We start from the raw sequence: 17485 nt of genomic DNA, 5'->3' as shown, positions 1-17485 counted from the left end.
TGGCTTTAAGCACTTGAGACAGTTATTTGGTGGTAAAATTGAAAGATGATGAAAAAGACTAAAATTGTATTGACATTAGTCTGCTGTTATAGACAAAACATGACTTGTAACTTCAATAAAGTGTGTCATATAACTATTTGGAATTTACAATTTTACTAACATTAATTTAATCCACCTTCATCTCCCCATAATCGTGTGTAAATATCAAATATTTGCTGCCTGTAAAATTTATTTCGAAAATTACAAACTAATGTTAATAATGTCCAAACATAATTTAATGCTTCAAATACATTTTCTAAAGTAAATATTCCAGGATACTTAACTTTTAGAAGAGATAGGGAAAATGGAAAAGGAGGAGGGGTAGCCCTGATAATAAAGGACGGGATAAAGATAGTAGAGAGAAAGGATCTTAGCTCAGAAAATCAAGAAGTAGAATCAGTTTGGGTGGAGCTAAGAAACAGCATGAGGCAGAAAACATTGGTGGGAGTTGTTTATAGGCCCCCAAACAGTCATTGTAATGTATGGCACAGTATAAATCAGGAAATTAGAAGTACATGTAACAAGGGTAATACAGTAACCATGGGGGACTTCAGTCTACATATAGATTGGGCAAACCAAATTTGCAGTAATACTGTAGAGGACGAATTCATGGAATGTATACAAGATGGTTTTCTAGAACAGTATGTTGAGGAACCAACTAGGGAACAGACTATTTTAGATCTAGTATCATGCAAGAATCTCCTTAGACAGTCCCCCGGAGTCAAGGATGACTTTCTTCTACACTAAAATGAATCCTAAGGTGAGAGATGAGACCAATGAGGGATCTAGTCTCTGTCACAGGTAGGGGAGATGGTGGTTGAAGGAACAGGTGGGTGGGGTTCCTGATTTGTCGTACGCTCCTTCCGCTGTTCGTACTTGGCTTCCGTGTGCTCCCGACGAAGAGACTCGAAGTGTTCGGCGCCTTCTCGGATGCTTCTCTTCCATTTTGAACAGTCTTGGGCCAGGGATTCCGAAGAGTTGGGGATTTTTTCAAGGAGGCTTTTGAGGGTGTCCTTGAAGCGTTTTCTCTGCCCTATTGGGGCTCGCCTGCTGTGACGTAGCTCGAAGTAGAGTGCTTGTTTCGGGAGTCTAGTATCAGGCATGCAGACAATGTGGCCCACCCATCGAAGCTGATCGAGCGTTGTCAATGCTCAATGCTGGGGATGTTGGCCTGAGAGACAACGTCGATGTTGGTGCACCTATCTTGCCAATGCATTTGCAGAATTTTGCAGAGGCAACGTTGTTGGTACTTCTCCAGTGCTTTGAGGTGCCTACTGCACATAGTCCATGTCTCTGAAGCATATAGGAGGGCGGGTATTACTACTGCTCTGTCACCCATGAGCTTGGTGCCGGGTTTGAGATCCTAGTCTTTGAATATTCTTTTTCTCCGCCGGCCCACTGGCACACTGAAGGCGGTGTTGGAAGGTGATTATGCAAAGAAAAAGGGTTAATTAATAACCTTGTAGTAAAGGGGCCTTTAGGGAAGAGTGACCATAATATGATAGAATTTTATATTAAGTTTGAAAGTGATTTAGTTAAATCCGAAACTAGGGTCTTAAATGTAAACAAAGCAAACTACGTAGGTATGAGGGCCAAGTTGGTTAAGGTAGATTGGGAAACTACATTAAAAAGTATGATGGTAGACAATGAATGACTAGCATTTAAAGAATTAATACATAATTTACAACAAACATGCATTCCTTTAAGGCACAAAAACCCCACAGGAAAAGTGGTCCAACTGTGGCTAACAAGAGAAGTTAAAGATAGTGTTAGAACAAAGGAAGAGGCTTATAATGTTGCCAAAAAGAGCAGTGAGCCTGAGGATTGGGAGGATTTTAGAATTCAGCAAAGATTGACCAAGAAATTGACAATGAAAGGGAAAATAGAATATGAGTGTTATCTAGCAAGAGTCTTAAAACCAACTGTAAAAGCTTCTATAGGTGTGTAAAAAGGAATAGATTAGCTAAAGTAAATGTGGGTCCCTAATAGGCTGAGACAGGAGAAATTATAATGGGGAATAAGTAAATGGCAGAGAAATTAAACAAATGCTTTGTGTCTGTCTTCACAGAACAAGACACAAAAAACATTTCAGAACTAATGGAGAACCAAGTGTCTAGCGAGAATGAAGAACTGAAAGAAATTAGTATTAGTAAAGAAATAGTAATGGAGAAATTAATGGGACTGAAAGCTGATAAATCCCCTGAACCTGATGGCCTACATCCTAGGGTTTTGAAAGAGGTGGCTATAGAGATAGTGGATGATTGATTGTCATCTTCAAAAATTCCATAGATTCTAGAACAGTTCTCACGGATTGGAAGATAGCATATGTAACCCCACTATTTGATAAAGGTGGAGAGAGAAAACGGGGAACCACAGACCAATTAGCCTGACATCAGTAGTAGGGAAAATGTTAGAATCTATTATTAAGGATGTGATAACAGAGTACTTAGAAAATAATAATATGATTGGGCACAGTCAACATGGATTTATGAAAGGGAAATCATGTTTGACAAGTTTTTTGAGGTTGTAACTCGCAGAATAGATAAGGGGGAACCAGTGGATGTGGTGTATTTGGATTTTCAGAACGCATTCGATAAGGTGCCACGCAAGAGGTTATCAAACAAAATTAGGGCTCATGGGATTCGCAGTAATATACTAGCATGGATTGAGAATTGGTTAATGGACAGAAAAGATTCAGAATAAACGGGTAATTTTCAGGTTGACAGGCTGTAATTAGTGAGGTACCGCAAGGATCAGTGCTTGGGCCCCAGCTATTCACAATCTATATCAGTGATTTGGATGAGGGGACCAAATGTAATATATCCAAGCTTTCTGCTGATACAAAGCTAGGTGGTAATGTAAGTTGTGAGGAGGATGCAAAGAGGCTTCAACGGGATATAGACAGACTAAGTCTTCTTCTTCTTAGACAGTCCCTCGGAATCGAGGATGACTTGCTTCCATGCTAATATGAGTTCTCAGGTGACTGAAGAGACCTACAGTCTCAGGTGGGCAGACAGTGGTTTTTAACATGGCATATGCTATACTATTTAGACTGACAGTTCAGTGCGGTAGTAAGGGTGTACTGAATTGTCAGTGCTGCTGCCTGTGGAGGAGTTGTTAAACTGAGGTCTACACCCAGGACTCTTGCATTTATCCACAAACTAATGAACAGTGACAGTCCACAGCTGTTTGTGCCTGCGTTGATAGTGAGTTGCCGATATCAATGCTGACTGAACCACAGGCAGATATTTTACAAGCGCATGGGAACATTTTGTAGAGATAGCAACCCTAAGACATTGAGCCTTGGTAAGAAGTGATAAAAAGTTAACAAATGTGCAATTGATTTGATGCAAAACCTTTGGAAATAATAGTTTCCTGATGTTCCACAGACATTGGGAAATCTTTCTACTTTTGAAAAGTTCTGCAGTATTTAACCATTGTGTTACTGGCTAAATCCCAACAGTGGCTACTTTTATACTGATTGAGTCAAAATATGAAAGACAGAAAACTATTAATACAAAGAAAAATGTTTAATATTAGAAGAGGGCCCAGATGCATCTACATTTAAGCACATGAACAGGAGTGTAGACATAAATAATGGCATTTATTTGCAATATATTATATTCAAATATATAATAATTAATCTAGATGGCAGTTTACAATATTATTTACAGTCTGGATAGTTCAGACAAGATAGATTCCTAATCATACTTTCACTGATCTCAAAGTAACTGTCCAGCCCAACTGGCCTCATCCATTTACACAGGACCAATTCATACCGAATCTACAGTTCTGAGGACTGGTCTCTGACCGCAGTCGTGTTATTCTAGCTTTGCGTCGTGTAGCATTGTGGAGTGCTTCTGTTTCTTGTTATTTAACCTTTTTGCCTCCTGCTAACAGGCTCACTACAATCTTGGCTGGTTCTTCCCCAAGGCAGAGGCAGGTGTCTAGAAGAGCCCTCGTCCGGCCACTCCTTGTGATTGATGCAGTGATGGTTTCATAATCGGACTTCGTCAACAACTGTTGGGATCGGAGCACATCAAGAATATGGTTCAGACGTCCCTCTGTCATACTTTTAATAAGGCACTCCCGACACTCTTTCAAAATTTGAATACACGGAATTTTCGCCAATTGTACATCTACAATAGGACAAAATAAGATCCCAATCAATGTTCGGAAATAATAACACAATGTACAATGCAGTCAGCACACTCATTGCAATCCGTGGATATTGATTTTTAAAAATATTATAAAAGAAAAATCAAAGGCAGTATTTCTAAAGAAGAACACTTTATTTACAACAGTTTTATCTCAGTTCTCACAGTGAGCAGTGGTGTGTCTGTGCAAAGGTTCAAGTAATTGCTGAACCTATACAACAGATAGTGTTGTCTTAGAAATTGTATCTAAGCCAGTTGTTAGTTGCTTCAACTTACATTATATCCCAGTATTATTATACAAGATTCCCTTACTGTATCACTGTAAGATTTCTAATTTTCACAATTTCATATTTGATATTCTGAATAAAGTTCCTATTAATTACTGGGGCATTTTTGTGCTGTGAACTCTATCATTAGGATCTGTATTCTGAATGTTTATGCTTATCTCACTATTTACTCTTGGATAGATGTAATCTTCATTTCTGGTGTCTGGCTGGATTGGAGAGGTGCAAAGTTCAACCATACAGTGACACTGAAGTGAACGAATGGACATCAAAAAGTAATTATATTTCAAAAACATATTTCTTTAAATTTTAAATGCTTTTTTTGTAAATAATGATTTCTCCATTTACCTTGATTTTGGCAAACACTGGTAAATGGCCCCAAATCTGTAGTATATTAATGACAATTAGTGTAAGCAGCTGAATAGAAGAATATAAGAAATAGGAGCAGGAGTAGGCTATTCGGCCCTTCGAGCATGCTCTGCCATTCAATAAGATCATGGTAGATCTTCAACCTTAACGCTACTTTCCTGCTTTATCCCCATATCCCTTGATTCCCTTAGTATCCAAAAATCTATCAATCTGTCTTGAATATACTAAATGACTGAGCATCCACAGCCCTCTAGGGTAGAGAATTCCAAAGATTCACAACCCTTTGAGTGAAGAAATTTCTCCTCATCTCAGTCCTAAATGGCTGACCCCTTATTCTGAGACTGACGTCTAGTTCTAGACTCCCCAGACAGGGAAAACACCCGCCTAGCATCTACCCTGCCATGCCCCTTAAGAATTTTATATATTTCAAGGAGATCACCTCTCATTCTTCCAAACTCTAGAGTTTGAAATTGGGTATCGCCCCGTTTGGGGTGCTAACTTTTAGAAGTTTAAAAAATTAGCACCAGGTGCTAATCATTTCAGAATGTAAATAAATTTGGCATTTGTGATCCAAGAAGGAAGTGGAGCGATAAATCAAACGTTCCACTTCTTGGAGCACAATTGTCAGCAGACGGGGCGTTGAGTGGAGCAGTGTTACACACTGGGCCGTGCTGTGCTGCCGCGAGGAAAGGCTCCTTCCCTCCCTTAAAGGGAAGGGCCATCACTGCAGGCTCTGCAAAGGAAAAACTACTTACCTGACGGGCAGCCATGATCCTGCGCAATCAGCCCAACACTCAAGCAGTATGCCGAGCTGATCAATCGCGGGCAGGACCCTGCGAAAAAAGCTGCAAGAGCGAATGTTTTCTTTTACTTACCTCGGCCTCCTCGCCTTTAAGCATCACCCCCAAAATGGCCAGCCGCCCGATGCCCACTTCCTGCAACTGTCGGTGTTTTTGCCCGGCGATGCTGCAGGAGTCGGAACATAATTTTGGGCGGATACGGAGCGATGCGCAAGCCATTGATGTCACGGTCTCCGGACGAAGGAGATCGGGGCACAATGCCATACCGCCGCCGCAAAACTCCCGCCGAATTTAGCGGGAGTCACTGATCCCGCCCATATGGATAGAGATAAAAGATAATAAAGGACCAATCACACTAATGGGTGCACTGTACAGACCATCTAATAGTGGAAGGGAGGTGGAGGAAGAAATATGCAGACAAATTAGGGAAATAAATAAAAGACATGGAATAATAATCATGGGGGATTTCAACTACCCTGATATTAATTGGACAGAAGAGGTAGGTAAAGGGGATAAGGGAATGGAGTTCCTACATTGTGTACAGGACTCCTTTCTAACCCAATATGTAAACAGTCCAACAAGGAAGGATTCACTATTGGATCTAGTAATGGGGAATGAACCAAGCAGATAAGAGAAGTAAAAGTAGGGGAACATCTAGGCAATAGTGACCATAATATATCACTAGATGATAAAAGGGAAAGACGTCAGTATGATGAAAACCAGGGCAATAGATTGGAGAAAAGCCAATTTTAGGGGCTGAGAATAGAACTTGGGAAAATAAAATGGGCAACAATTTTGGCAAACCACGATCTGGAACAACAGAGTGCAGGAAAAATATATTCTACTAAAAGGAAAGAACAAAACAAACACTAATGAGACTCCATGGTTGAATAAAGCCATGAAGGAACAATTGAGGGTAAGGAAAGAGGCACACATTAAGTACATAGACAGTCGGGGAGTGAATGATAAGGGAGAAATAAAGAAAAAGAGACCTGCATTTATATAGTGCTTTTCATGACCACAGGACGCCTCAAAGCATTTTTCAGCCAATGAAATATTTTCCGGTGTAGTCATTATTATAACCTGGGAAAGTGGCAGCCAATTTGCGCACAGCAAGCTCCCACAAACAGCAGATAATCTGTTTTTGTGTTGTTGATTGAGAGATAAATATTGGCCAGGACACCGAAGATAACTCCCCTGCTCATCTTCAAAATAGTGCCATGGGATATTTTACACCCAACTGAGGGAGCAGATGAGGCCTTGGTTTAATGTCTCATCCGAAAGACAACACCTCCAACAGTGCAACACTCCCTCAATACTGCACTGGAGTGACAGCCTAGATTTTTGTGCTCAAGCCCCAGGAGTTGGACTTGAACCCACAACCTTCTGACCCAGAGGTGGATGTGTTACCCACTGAGACACAGCTGATATGAAGAGATTAGGAGAGAAGTTAAAACAACAATTAGTAAAGCAAAGAGAAACTATGAAATTCAATTATCAAGGAGCATAAAACAAAATAGTAAAATATTTTACAGGCACATCAATAAAAAAGGAAGGTTGGGATGGGAATGGGACCATTAAGGGCTAGACAGGATAATACCACAGGTAATGATACAGAGATGACAGAAATATTAAATCATTATTTTGCTTCAGTATTTACCAGGGAGGGAGAACAGGTTGACATGACATTGAAGGATGAGATTAGTAATGAGATAAGTGCATTTAAAATAAAAAAAGGGGATATATTAAATAAACTAATTAAACTCAAAACACCTGGTCCGGATGGATTGCATCCACGCATTTTAAAAGAACCTAGGGAAGAGATAGCGGAGGCATTAGTATACAAATGTAATAATTCATTAGAAAAAAGTGTAATGCCAGAGGACTGGTGGATAGCTAATGTAATACCTATATTTAAGAAAGGGGATAGAACATGTCCAAGGAATTATAGACCAGTCAGCTTAACATCGGTGGTAGGAAAAATAATGGAATCCCTACTGAAGGAGAAATCAAAAATATAATAATGAATAATCAACATGGATTTCAAAAGAGAAAGTCTTGTTTGACCAACCTCAGTGAATTTTTTGAAGAGGTAACATAGAGAGTAGACAATGGTAATACAGTCGGTGTAATTTATCTAGATTTTCAAAAGACCTTCGACAAGGTACCCCATAATAGACTGATGAACAAGGTTCAGAGAATGCGGAGTCAGGGGACAAGTAGCAAAATGAATAGCTAGCTGGCTTCAAGACAGAAAGCAGAGAGTAGGGGTAAAGGGTAAAGTGGCAGAAAGTGGGCAGTGGTACTCCACAAGGATCAGTGCTGGTACTGCTGCTGTTCACAATTTACATTAACGATTTAGACTTTGGAATCAAAATATAATTTCTAAATTTGCGGATGACACCAAATTGGGGGGGGATAGTCAATACTGAGGAGGACTGCAACAAATTACAGGACTACACTAATGAACTTACAGAATAGGCATATAATTGGTAAATGAAGTTCAACACAGATAAATGTGAGATATTACATTTTGGTCACGTATTACTTGGAGAATGAGAGTCCAGGTGGGGTAGAGAAACAAAGGGATCTCGGAGTACAAATACATAAATCACTAAAAGTTGCGACACAGGTTAGCAAGGCCATAAAAATGCAAACCAAGCACTAGGGTTTATCTCTAGGGATATAGAATTGAAAAGTAGGGAAGTTATGCCAAATCTGTATAGCACCTTGGTTAGACCACACTTAGAGTACTGCGTACAATTCTGGTCACCATATTATAAGAAGGATATAGATGCACTGGAGAAGGTGCAGAGAAGACTTACAAGGATGATACCAGAAATGCAAGGGTATACATATCAGAAATGACTATCTCCAACAAGTGAGAGTCTAACCACTGCCCCTTGATATTCAACGGCCATTACCGAATCCCACACCATTAACATCCTGGGGGTCACCTTTGACCAGAAACTTAACTGGACCAGCCACATAAATACTGTGGCAACAAAAGCAGGTCAGAGGCTGGGTATTCTGTGGCAAGTGTCTAACCTGCTGTCTCCCCAAAGCCTTTTCACCATCTACAAGGCACAAGTTAGAGATACTCTCCATTTGAATCTCCAACAACACTCAAGAAGCTTGACACCATCTAGGACAAAGCAGCCCACTTGATTCGCACCCTATCCACCACCTTAACTATTCACTCCCTCCACCACCAGCATACAATGGCTGCAGTGTGTACCATCCACAAGATGCACTGCAGCAACTCGCCAAGGCTTCTTCGGCAGCACCTCCCAAACCCGTGACCTCTACCACCTAGAAAAACAAGGGCAGCAGCTGTATGGGAACACCATTACCTCCATGTTCACCTCCAAATTACACGCCATCCTGACTTGGAAATATATTGCCGTTCCTTCACTGGGTCAAAATCCTGGAACTCCCTCCCCAACAGCACTGTGGGAGTACCTTCACCACACAGACTGCAGCGGTTTAAGAAGGTGGCTCACCATCACCTTCTCAAGGGCAATTCGGGATGGGCAATAAATGCTGGCCTTGCCAGCGATGCCCACATCCCATGAATGAATATTTTTAAAAAGTTACTTGCCACTTATCAGCGCAAGCCTGGATCTGAGGAATTGCGAATGGAACTGAACACTGTGCAATCAATCATCAGTGAACATCACCACTTCTGACCTTATGATGGAGGGAAGCAGCTGAAGATGGTTGGGCCGAGGACACTACCTTGAGGAACTCCTGCACCGATGTCCTGGGCTGAGATGATTGGCCTCCAAAAATCGCAACCATCTTCCTTTGTGCTAGGTATGACTAGCCAATGAAGAGCTTTCCCCCTGATCCTCTTTAACTTCACTTTTACTAGTGGCCCTTGATGCCACAGTTGGTCAAAAGCTGCCTTGGTATGAAGGGCAATCACTCTCACCTCACCTCTGGAATTCTGGTCTTTTATCCATGTTTTACAAGGCTGTAATGAAGTCTGGAACCGAGTGGTCCTGGCGGAACCCAAAGTGAACATTGGTGAGCAGGTTATTAGTGAGTAAGTGCTGCTTGATAGCTGTGTTGACAACACCTTCTATCGCTTTGCTGATGATTGAGAATAGGCTGATGGATTGACTGGATTGAATTTGTCCTGCTTTTTGTGGACAGGATATACCATGACAATTTTACACTTTGTCATGTGGATGCCAGTTTTGTCGTTGTACTCGAACAGGTTGGCTAGAGACGTGGCTAGTTCTGGAGCACAAGTCTTCAGCACGACAGCTGGGATGTTGTCGCGGCCCATGACCTTTCCTCAGCCGTTTCTTGATATTGTGTGGAGTGAATTGAATTTGCCTCAAGTCTGACATCTGTGATGAGGAGGCCGAGATGAATCATGCATTCGGCACTTCTGGCTAAAGATGGTCGTCTACTGGCCATAGTTTTATTGCCAATACGTATGTACCACTCATCATCATCATAGGCGGTCCCTCGAATGAGGATGACTTGCTTCCACGAGTTCACAGGTGTTTCGATGGAGGACCCGATGTTCCAGTCCTGAACTCCAATTAAGGGGGTGGAAGATGCTTGTGTGAGAATTTTTTTAATGTGTGGTGACCGTTGCATACCAACCACAACACGAGCTTTACAGAGCTAGGTCTTGGTCCAGTGGCAAGGATTAACCAAGACGACTGGAGACCTGTTCTGCTGCACAGACCTAGCGTGCACACATATCGCAGTGTGTGCTGGCCCGTGCTGCCCCTGGGCCCTCGCCTCTTCTGGACCCCATATTCTCCTCTGTCACCAGTCGTGTATACAGACGCACACACACATCAATTGGATAGCGATCATGAATGAAAGCCACAGAAACAAAAACTTGTACTTCTATAATGCCTTATATGCAACGAGCAGCGCAAGCCACTTTACACAAGATCAGAGGACAATATATAGTAAGTGGGGGGAAAGTTATGGTGAGGTAACAGACAGTGCAGTCAAAGATGTACCACTAAAACTAGAATGGCACTCAACGTCTGACCTAAAGAATATAAACCATAAGTAGTTGGGCTAAACCAGCATATGAGGTGCAGGTCTGTCTTCAAGTTGGATTTTGTAAGCTCCCCCTAGCCCCAGTCACCCGAGCAGAAGAGGCAAACACAAACACAACTGCCAGGTATTGAGATTCTACCTTTTCCCCAATAGTCTTTATTTATGCAGACAGCAACAAGGTAGGTTCTGTAAGCAGACACAAAATTCAGTGCTACTCTTGCATCCCGTTTTATCTTGACTTGAAAAAATCGGTGTTCCAAACTCTTTTTAGAATCTTTCAACAGATCTTTAAACAGTTACGTGGAGCCGACTTCTGTCTCAACAGAGTTTAGTCTCCCTGCTGTGATGTGAAAACAGATGGTTGAAATAAGTGAACTCAAGATTAATAGCTATTGATGGACCTCTTTGGCTAAAAGAGGCCTTTCAACAACAACAACAACTTGCATTTATATATTACCTTTAATACAGAAAACTTTCATGTCACATGCGTTAATTTTGACATCATCTAACTATCTTCCTCTCAGGATATTTCCCTGATGAATCTGCTAATACAGATAACAATTGTGTCTCTTCTTGCAGCGGCAGATTTGCATAAGTACCAGAAGGGCAGCCAGAAGATGCCCTAATGCAAATTACATGTTAATGATCCATATCTGGAAGATCAGCTGGAATATCACCAGCTATTCCTTTTCAGTATTGTATATTCACTCTTTGGACCCCAAGATGAAGAAGATCCTTTCAGAGTGCAGCTAATAGAAGTATATTAAAGCACACACAACATTTGCCTAGCTTTAGAAATTCATCATCATTGTCATGTATTCAACCAGCATTGTAACCCTTGTATAATCTGACCTAAGTTGTACACTGTGAGAACAATGACCACTAGGTGGTGAACTTGTGGGAGACACTCCTAACCTAGACCTTCAGATATAAAAGGGGAAGCTCCACCCACTTCCATCACTTGAGTGCTATGAAATAAAGGACAGGTCACAGACTGACCTTCTCTCAAGCATTGGCCTCGTGTGCATTTATACTGTGTAGTAAGGATGTATCAATGGCAACAAGATACTGGGATTTAAACCACGCGAGTGGCCACTAGCAGAACAGATGAGAGGTACTGTGTTAAGGAATGGTTGGGACAGAGATTTAACATTGTTAAAGCAGCACACAGTTCTCCAGGCAGACAAGGGCAGTCGGGCATGCCCCAACATGTAGTCGAACCCAGAGAGGGAGTTCGACAGAGAAAATGACAAGCTGAACGGCGATTCACACCATTGCAAGGGACAATGCGGCCAGTAATGGGGCCATCAACACCTGTTAATGGCGCACTCAAGGGCAATAACAGGGGCAGTCAGGGACGATCGACTGGCAAGGGACCTTTTGTTTCAAACAGCAGCTCATGCTGGAGGCGTGGAGGCACACACTCAGCCAGAGTTTGCAGAGGTGAGCAAAATACCTGCAGAAATTCCTGGGGGAAATTGCTGGAAGCTGAAGTTCAGCGAGTTCATGTGGAGCACGTATACAGTTCATACACCAGGACGCCACCGATAATTATGAAAGTGCTCCTCAATGGCATCCCAGTATCACCACGGGGGCCAGCCAGTCCCTGATGGGCATCAAACTTCAAAAAGTTGTAGGCGTCCAAGGCCAGGAGGCCAAAATTATCGGCGATTGACGCAGAGCTACGGACTTACACAAAGCAGATCATTCCGGTGCTAGGCAGCACCATGGTAGTCGTGACCCACAAAGATTCGGAGAACAGACTGCCACTCTGGATTGTCCCAGGGAACGGTCCCGCACTACTGGGGAGGAGTTGGCTTGCTGTCATGAACTGAAAATGGGGTGATGTCAATGCAATTTCCTCTGTGGAGCGAGTATCATGCTCACAGATCCTGGACAAATTTGACTCATTATTTCAACCTGGCATTGGCACTTTCATGGGGGCCAAGGTAGTGATTCACTTAAACCCGGACGCCAGGCCAGTACACCACAAGGCCAGAGCGGTGCCGTACGTGATACGGGAAAAGATAGAAGGTGAATTGGATCGCCTGCTGAGGGAAGGCATCATCTCGCCAGTCGAATTCAGTGACTGGGCGAGCCCGATTGTGCCGGTGCTCAAGGCGGATGGGTCGGTCAGGATATGTGGCGATTACAAGGCCACCATCAATCGGGTGTCACTCCAAGACTACCGAGAGCGGAGGACCTCTTTGCGACGCTATCCGGTGGCAAACTTTTTTCAAAATTGGACCTGACCTCAGCTTACATGACCCAGGAGCTGGTGAGTGAGTCGAAGAAACTGACCACCATCACGGCACACAAGGGGTTGTTTGAGTACAACAGATGTCCGTTCAGGATTCGCTTGGCCACCGCGATCTTCCAACGATATATAGAAAGCCTTCTCAAGTCGATTCCAGGTATGGTGGTTTATCAGCACGACATCCTCATTACGGGTTACGATACCGAAGAACACCTCCACAACCTGGAGGAGGTGCTACGCAGACTGGACCGGGCAGGGCTGCGACTGAAAAAGGCGAAGTGCGTCTTCCTAGCTCCAGAGGTAGAATTCCTGGGGATGAGGGTGGCAGCAGACGGGATCAGCCCTACTGCATCCAAGACGGAAGTGATCCAGAGAGCACCCAGACTCCGTAACACGACGGAGCTGCGTTCATTCCTGGGGCTCCTGAACTATTTTGATAACTTTCTTCCCAAATTGAGCACGCTGCTAGAGCCGCTACACATGCTCCTATGCAAAGGTCGCGAATGGGTCTGGGGGGACAGCCAGGAAAGGGCTTTTAATAGAGCATGCAATTTGTTATGTTCCAACAATCTGTTAACGCTACATGACCCATGTAAGAAATTTTTTAAACGTGCGATGCGTCGTCCTATGGTGTCGGGTGTGTGTTGCAGCATGTCAATGCCAAGGGTCAGTTACAGCCAGTAGCTTATACCTCCAGAAGTCTGCCCAGGCAGAAAGGGGCTACGGGATGGTAGAAAAGGAGGCGCACGCATGTGTATATGTGGTAAAGAAAATGCACCAGTACCTGTTCAGCTGGAAATTTGAGCTGGTGACAGATCACAAACCCCTAATGTCCCTTTTGGCCGACAACAAGGCCATAAATGCAAACGCATCAGCCCGCATACAGAGGTGGACACTCACGTTAGCCGCCTGTGACTAAACAATTCGGCACAGACCGGGCACCGAAAACTGCGCCGATGCACTCAGCAGGCTCCCACTAGCCACCACTGAGGGGGCTACCGAGCATGCTGCTGAGATGGTCATGGCTGTTGAAGATTTCGGAAGCGAAGGCTCACCCGTGACAGCCCGTCAGATTAATGGACAAATAGAGACCCGCTATTGTCTCTCGTCAAGAAATGTGTCCTGAATGGGGACTGGGCAGCCACGTACAGGGCATGCCCTGAGAAATTTAACCCATTTCACAGGCGCAAGGATGAACTCTCGATTCAGGCCGATTGCCTACTGTGGGGAAACCGCGTAATCATGTCCCAGATGGGCAGAGAGGTGTTCATCAGAGAACTCCACAATGGGCACCCAGGCATTGTCACGATGAAGGCAATTGCCAGGTCACACGTTTGGTGGCCAGGGATAGACGCAGATCTGGAACTTTGTGTTCGCAGGTGCAACACGTGTGCCCAGCTGGGCAATGCGCCCAGGGAAGCCCCCCTTAGCCCCTGGCCATGGCCCGCCAAGCCTTGGTCACGCATCATGTGGACTACGCAGGTCTTTTCATGGGGAAAATGTTTTTGGTTGTAGTAGACGCCTACTCCAAATAGATCGAGTGTGACATTTTAAATTCAAGCACATCCTCTGCCACGGTAGAAAGTCTATGGGCAATGTTCGCCGCCCACGGTCTACCGGACATCTTGGTCAGCAACAATGGCCTGTGCTTCACAAGCACTGAATTCCAGGACTTCATGGCAGGCAATGGAATTAACCATATTAGAATGGCACCGTTCAAGCCGGTCTCAAACGGCCAGGCAGAACGAGCAGTGCAGATAATCAAACAGGGGATGCTCAGAATCCAAGGGGGGTTCCCTACAATGCCGCTTATCACGCCTCCTGTTGGCCTACAGATCCTGACCACACTCACTCACAGGGGTTCCACCCGCAGAGCTGCTAATGAAAAGGACGCTCAAAACCCGGTTATCCCTTATACACCCCACCATGAAAGAAATTGTCGAGAGCAGGCGCCAGTCACAATATGACTACCATGACAGGAATGCGAGGGCGCGATGTATTGATGTAAATGACCCTGTTTTTGTCCTCAACTACGCTGCAGGGCCCAAATGGCTCGCAGGCACTGTGGTTGCCAAAGAGAGAAATAGGATTCTGGTAGTTAAACTTACCAATGGACAAATCTGCCGCAAACATGTGGATCAAACAAAAAGGAGGTTCAGCAACCCCATAGAAGAAACAGAGGAAGAACACAATGTAAAGTTCACTCCACCACAGGTGACCGAACACAGGAACCAAAGGGAGGAGAGCCTAGTCACTGTGGGCAGTCCGGACAGGCCTGAGGCACCACAAACAGCAGACACTCAGGCTAGCGCCCAACAACCGGAGCCCCAACTCAGGCGCTCTACAAGGGAGCGTAAACCATCAGAGAGACTCAACCTGTGATCCCAATAAGACTTTGTGGGGGGAGGTGATGACATGTATTCAACCAGCATTGTAACCCATGTATAATCTGACCTAAGTTGTACACTGTGAGAACAATGACCACTAGGTGGTGAACTTGTGGGAGACACTCCTAACCTAGACCTTCAGATATAAAAGGGGAAGCTCCACCCACTTCCATCACTTGAGTGCTATGAAATAAAGGAAGGTCACAGACTGACCTTTTCTCAAGCATGGGCCTCGTGTGCATGTATAGTAAGGATGTATCAATCATCATCAGGCGGTCCCTCGTATCAAGGATGATTTGCTTCCACGCCAAAAAGAGATGAGTTCATAGGTGTTTCAATAAAGGTCCCGAACTACATGTTGTAGAGTGGAAGATGCCTGTGTGTGGATTTTTTTTACGTGTGGTGGCCATTGCACACCAGCCACCACATGGGCTTGACAAACCTGTGTCTTGGTCCAGTGGCAAGGATTAACCAAGATGACTGGAGGCCAGCTCTGCTGCATGGACCTACTGTGCACAATATCGCAGTGTGGCTGGCCCGTGCTGCCCCGGGCCCTTGTGCTCCTTTCATATGAATGAGACATATGGCAGAAATATTTTATGATAATATGCAAGGCACAGATCCATGTGCATTACACATGGGTAACCATATGCCACCATTGTTGTTCGCTGTTTATCAGATTCATATAAAAACAATTTCTAAAAGTGCCACTATGCCACTGTCCTTTGTGAGTGTGACAAAGATAAACTATCCCTCCTCATCCTTCTGGACCTGCCTGCAGCCTTTAACACAGTTGACCACTCCAGCCTCCTCCAACGCCTCTCAACCATCGTCTAGCTGGGTGGGAATGCACTCACCTGGTTCCATTCTTATCTATCTAATCGTAGCCAGAAAATCTCTTGCAATGGCTTCTCTTCCCACTCCCGCATCGTTATCTCTGGTGTCTCCCAAGCATCTGTCCTTGGCCCTCTCTTATTTCTTATCTATATGCTGCCCCTTGGCAAGAACATCCGAAAACATGGAGTCAGTTTCCACATGTATACTGACGACACTCAGCTTCACCTCTCCACCACTTCTGTCGACCCCTGCTTGGTATCTAAATTGTCAGATTGCTTGTCCGACATCCAGTACTGGATGAGCAGAAATTTTCTCTAATTAAATATTGGGAAGACCGAAGTCATTATCTTTGGTCCCCGCCACAAATTGTATTCCCTAACCACTGACTCTATCCCTCTCCCTAGCATCAATCTGAGGGTGAACAAGACTGTTCGCAACCTAGGTGTCATATTTGACCCTGAAATAAGTTTCCAGCCACATATCCGCGGCCTAACTAAAACTGCCTTTTTCCACCTCCGTAACATCACCCGCCTCCGCCCCTGCCTCAGCTCTTCTGCTGCTGAAACCCTCATCCATGCCTTTGTTACCTCTAGACTTGACTACTCCAACTCACTCCTGGCTGGCCTCCCACATTCTACACTACGTAAACTTGAGGTCATCCAAAACTTAGCAGCCTGTGTCCTAACTCGCACCAAGTCACGATCACCCATCACCCCTGTGCTTTCTGACCTACATTGGCTCCCGGTTAAACAATGCCTTGATTTTAAAATTCTCATCCTTGTTTATAAATCACTCCATGGCCTTGCCCCTTCCTATCTCTGTAATCTTTTTCAGCCTCACAACCCCACAAGATGTCTCCTCAAATTCTGGCCTCTTGAACATCCCTCATTATAACTGCTCAACCATCGGTGGCCGTGCCTTCAGCTGTTTGGGCCCGAAGCTCTGGATTCCCTCCCTAAACCTTTCTGCCTCCCTACCTTTCCTTTAAGACGCTCCTTAAAACCTACCTCTTTAACCAAACTTTTGGTCATCTGCCTTAATTTCTTTCAGTGTCAATTTATCTGTTTTGTCTTGTAACACTGTTGCGAAGCGCCTTGGGACGTTTTACTACGTTAAAGGCGCTATACAAATAAAAGTTATTATTATGTATAGAAACTATCTCCTGTACCAAGACATAATGGGGTAGATTTTCAACTTCCATTGAATTCAATGGAAATGAAAATTGGGTGGTTTCTATAACGACAGCCGTTTCATGACTCCAGTTTTTCACATGTGGCGGTAAGTTGAAAACCTACCCCATTGTATATGTACAATTATTGCC

At 44.0% G+C, this 17485-nt stretch overlaps 1 protein-coding gene across 3 annotated transcripts in view; it reads right to left on the bottom strand.

Annotated features, from left to right (window-relative positions):
• Positions 1–3554: 3554 nt before the first annotated feature.
• The window catches only part of LOC139278741 (receptor-interacting serine/threonine-protein kinase 2), a 72678-nt gene continuing 58747 nt past the window's right edge, over positions 3555–17485 (bottom strand). For all 3 annotated transcript variants that reach the window (XM_070897833.1, XM_070897834.1, XM_070897835.1), the window contains one exon: positions 3555–4178. In XM_070897833.1, coding sequence (XP_070753934.1) covers positions 3910–4178 — 269 coding nt within the window. In that variant the 3' untranslated portion in view covers positions 3555–3909. The remainder of the gene's footprint in view (positions 4179–17485) is intronic.

The sequence above is a fragment of the Pristiophorus japonicus genome, chromosome 13 (genome assembly GCF_044704955.1).
Source record: "Pristiophorus japonicus isolate sPriJap1 chromosome 13, sPriJap1.hap1, whole genome shotgun sequence".
In the NCBI taxonomy this organism is placed as follows: Eukaryota; Metazoa; Chordata; class Chondrichthyes; family Pristiophoridae; genus Pristiophorus; species Pristiophorus japonicus.
The sequence above is the reverse complement of the archived record's forward strand: the minus strand, read 5'-3'. Positions and strand labels throughout refer to the sequence as shown.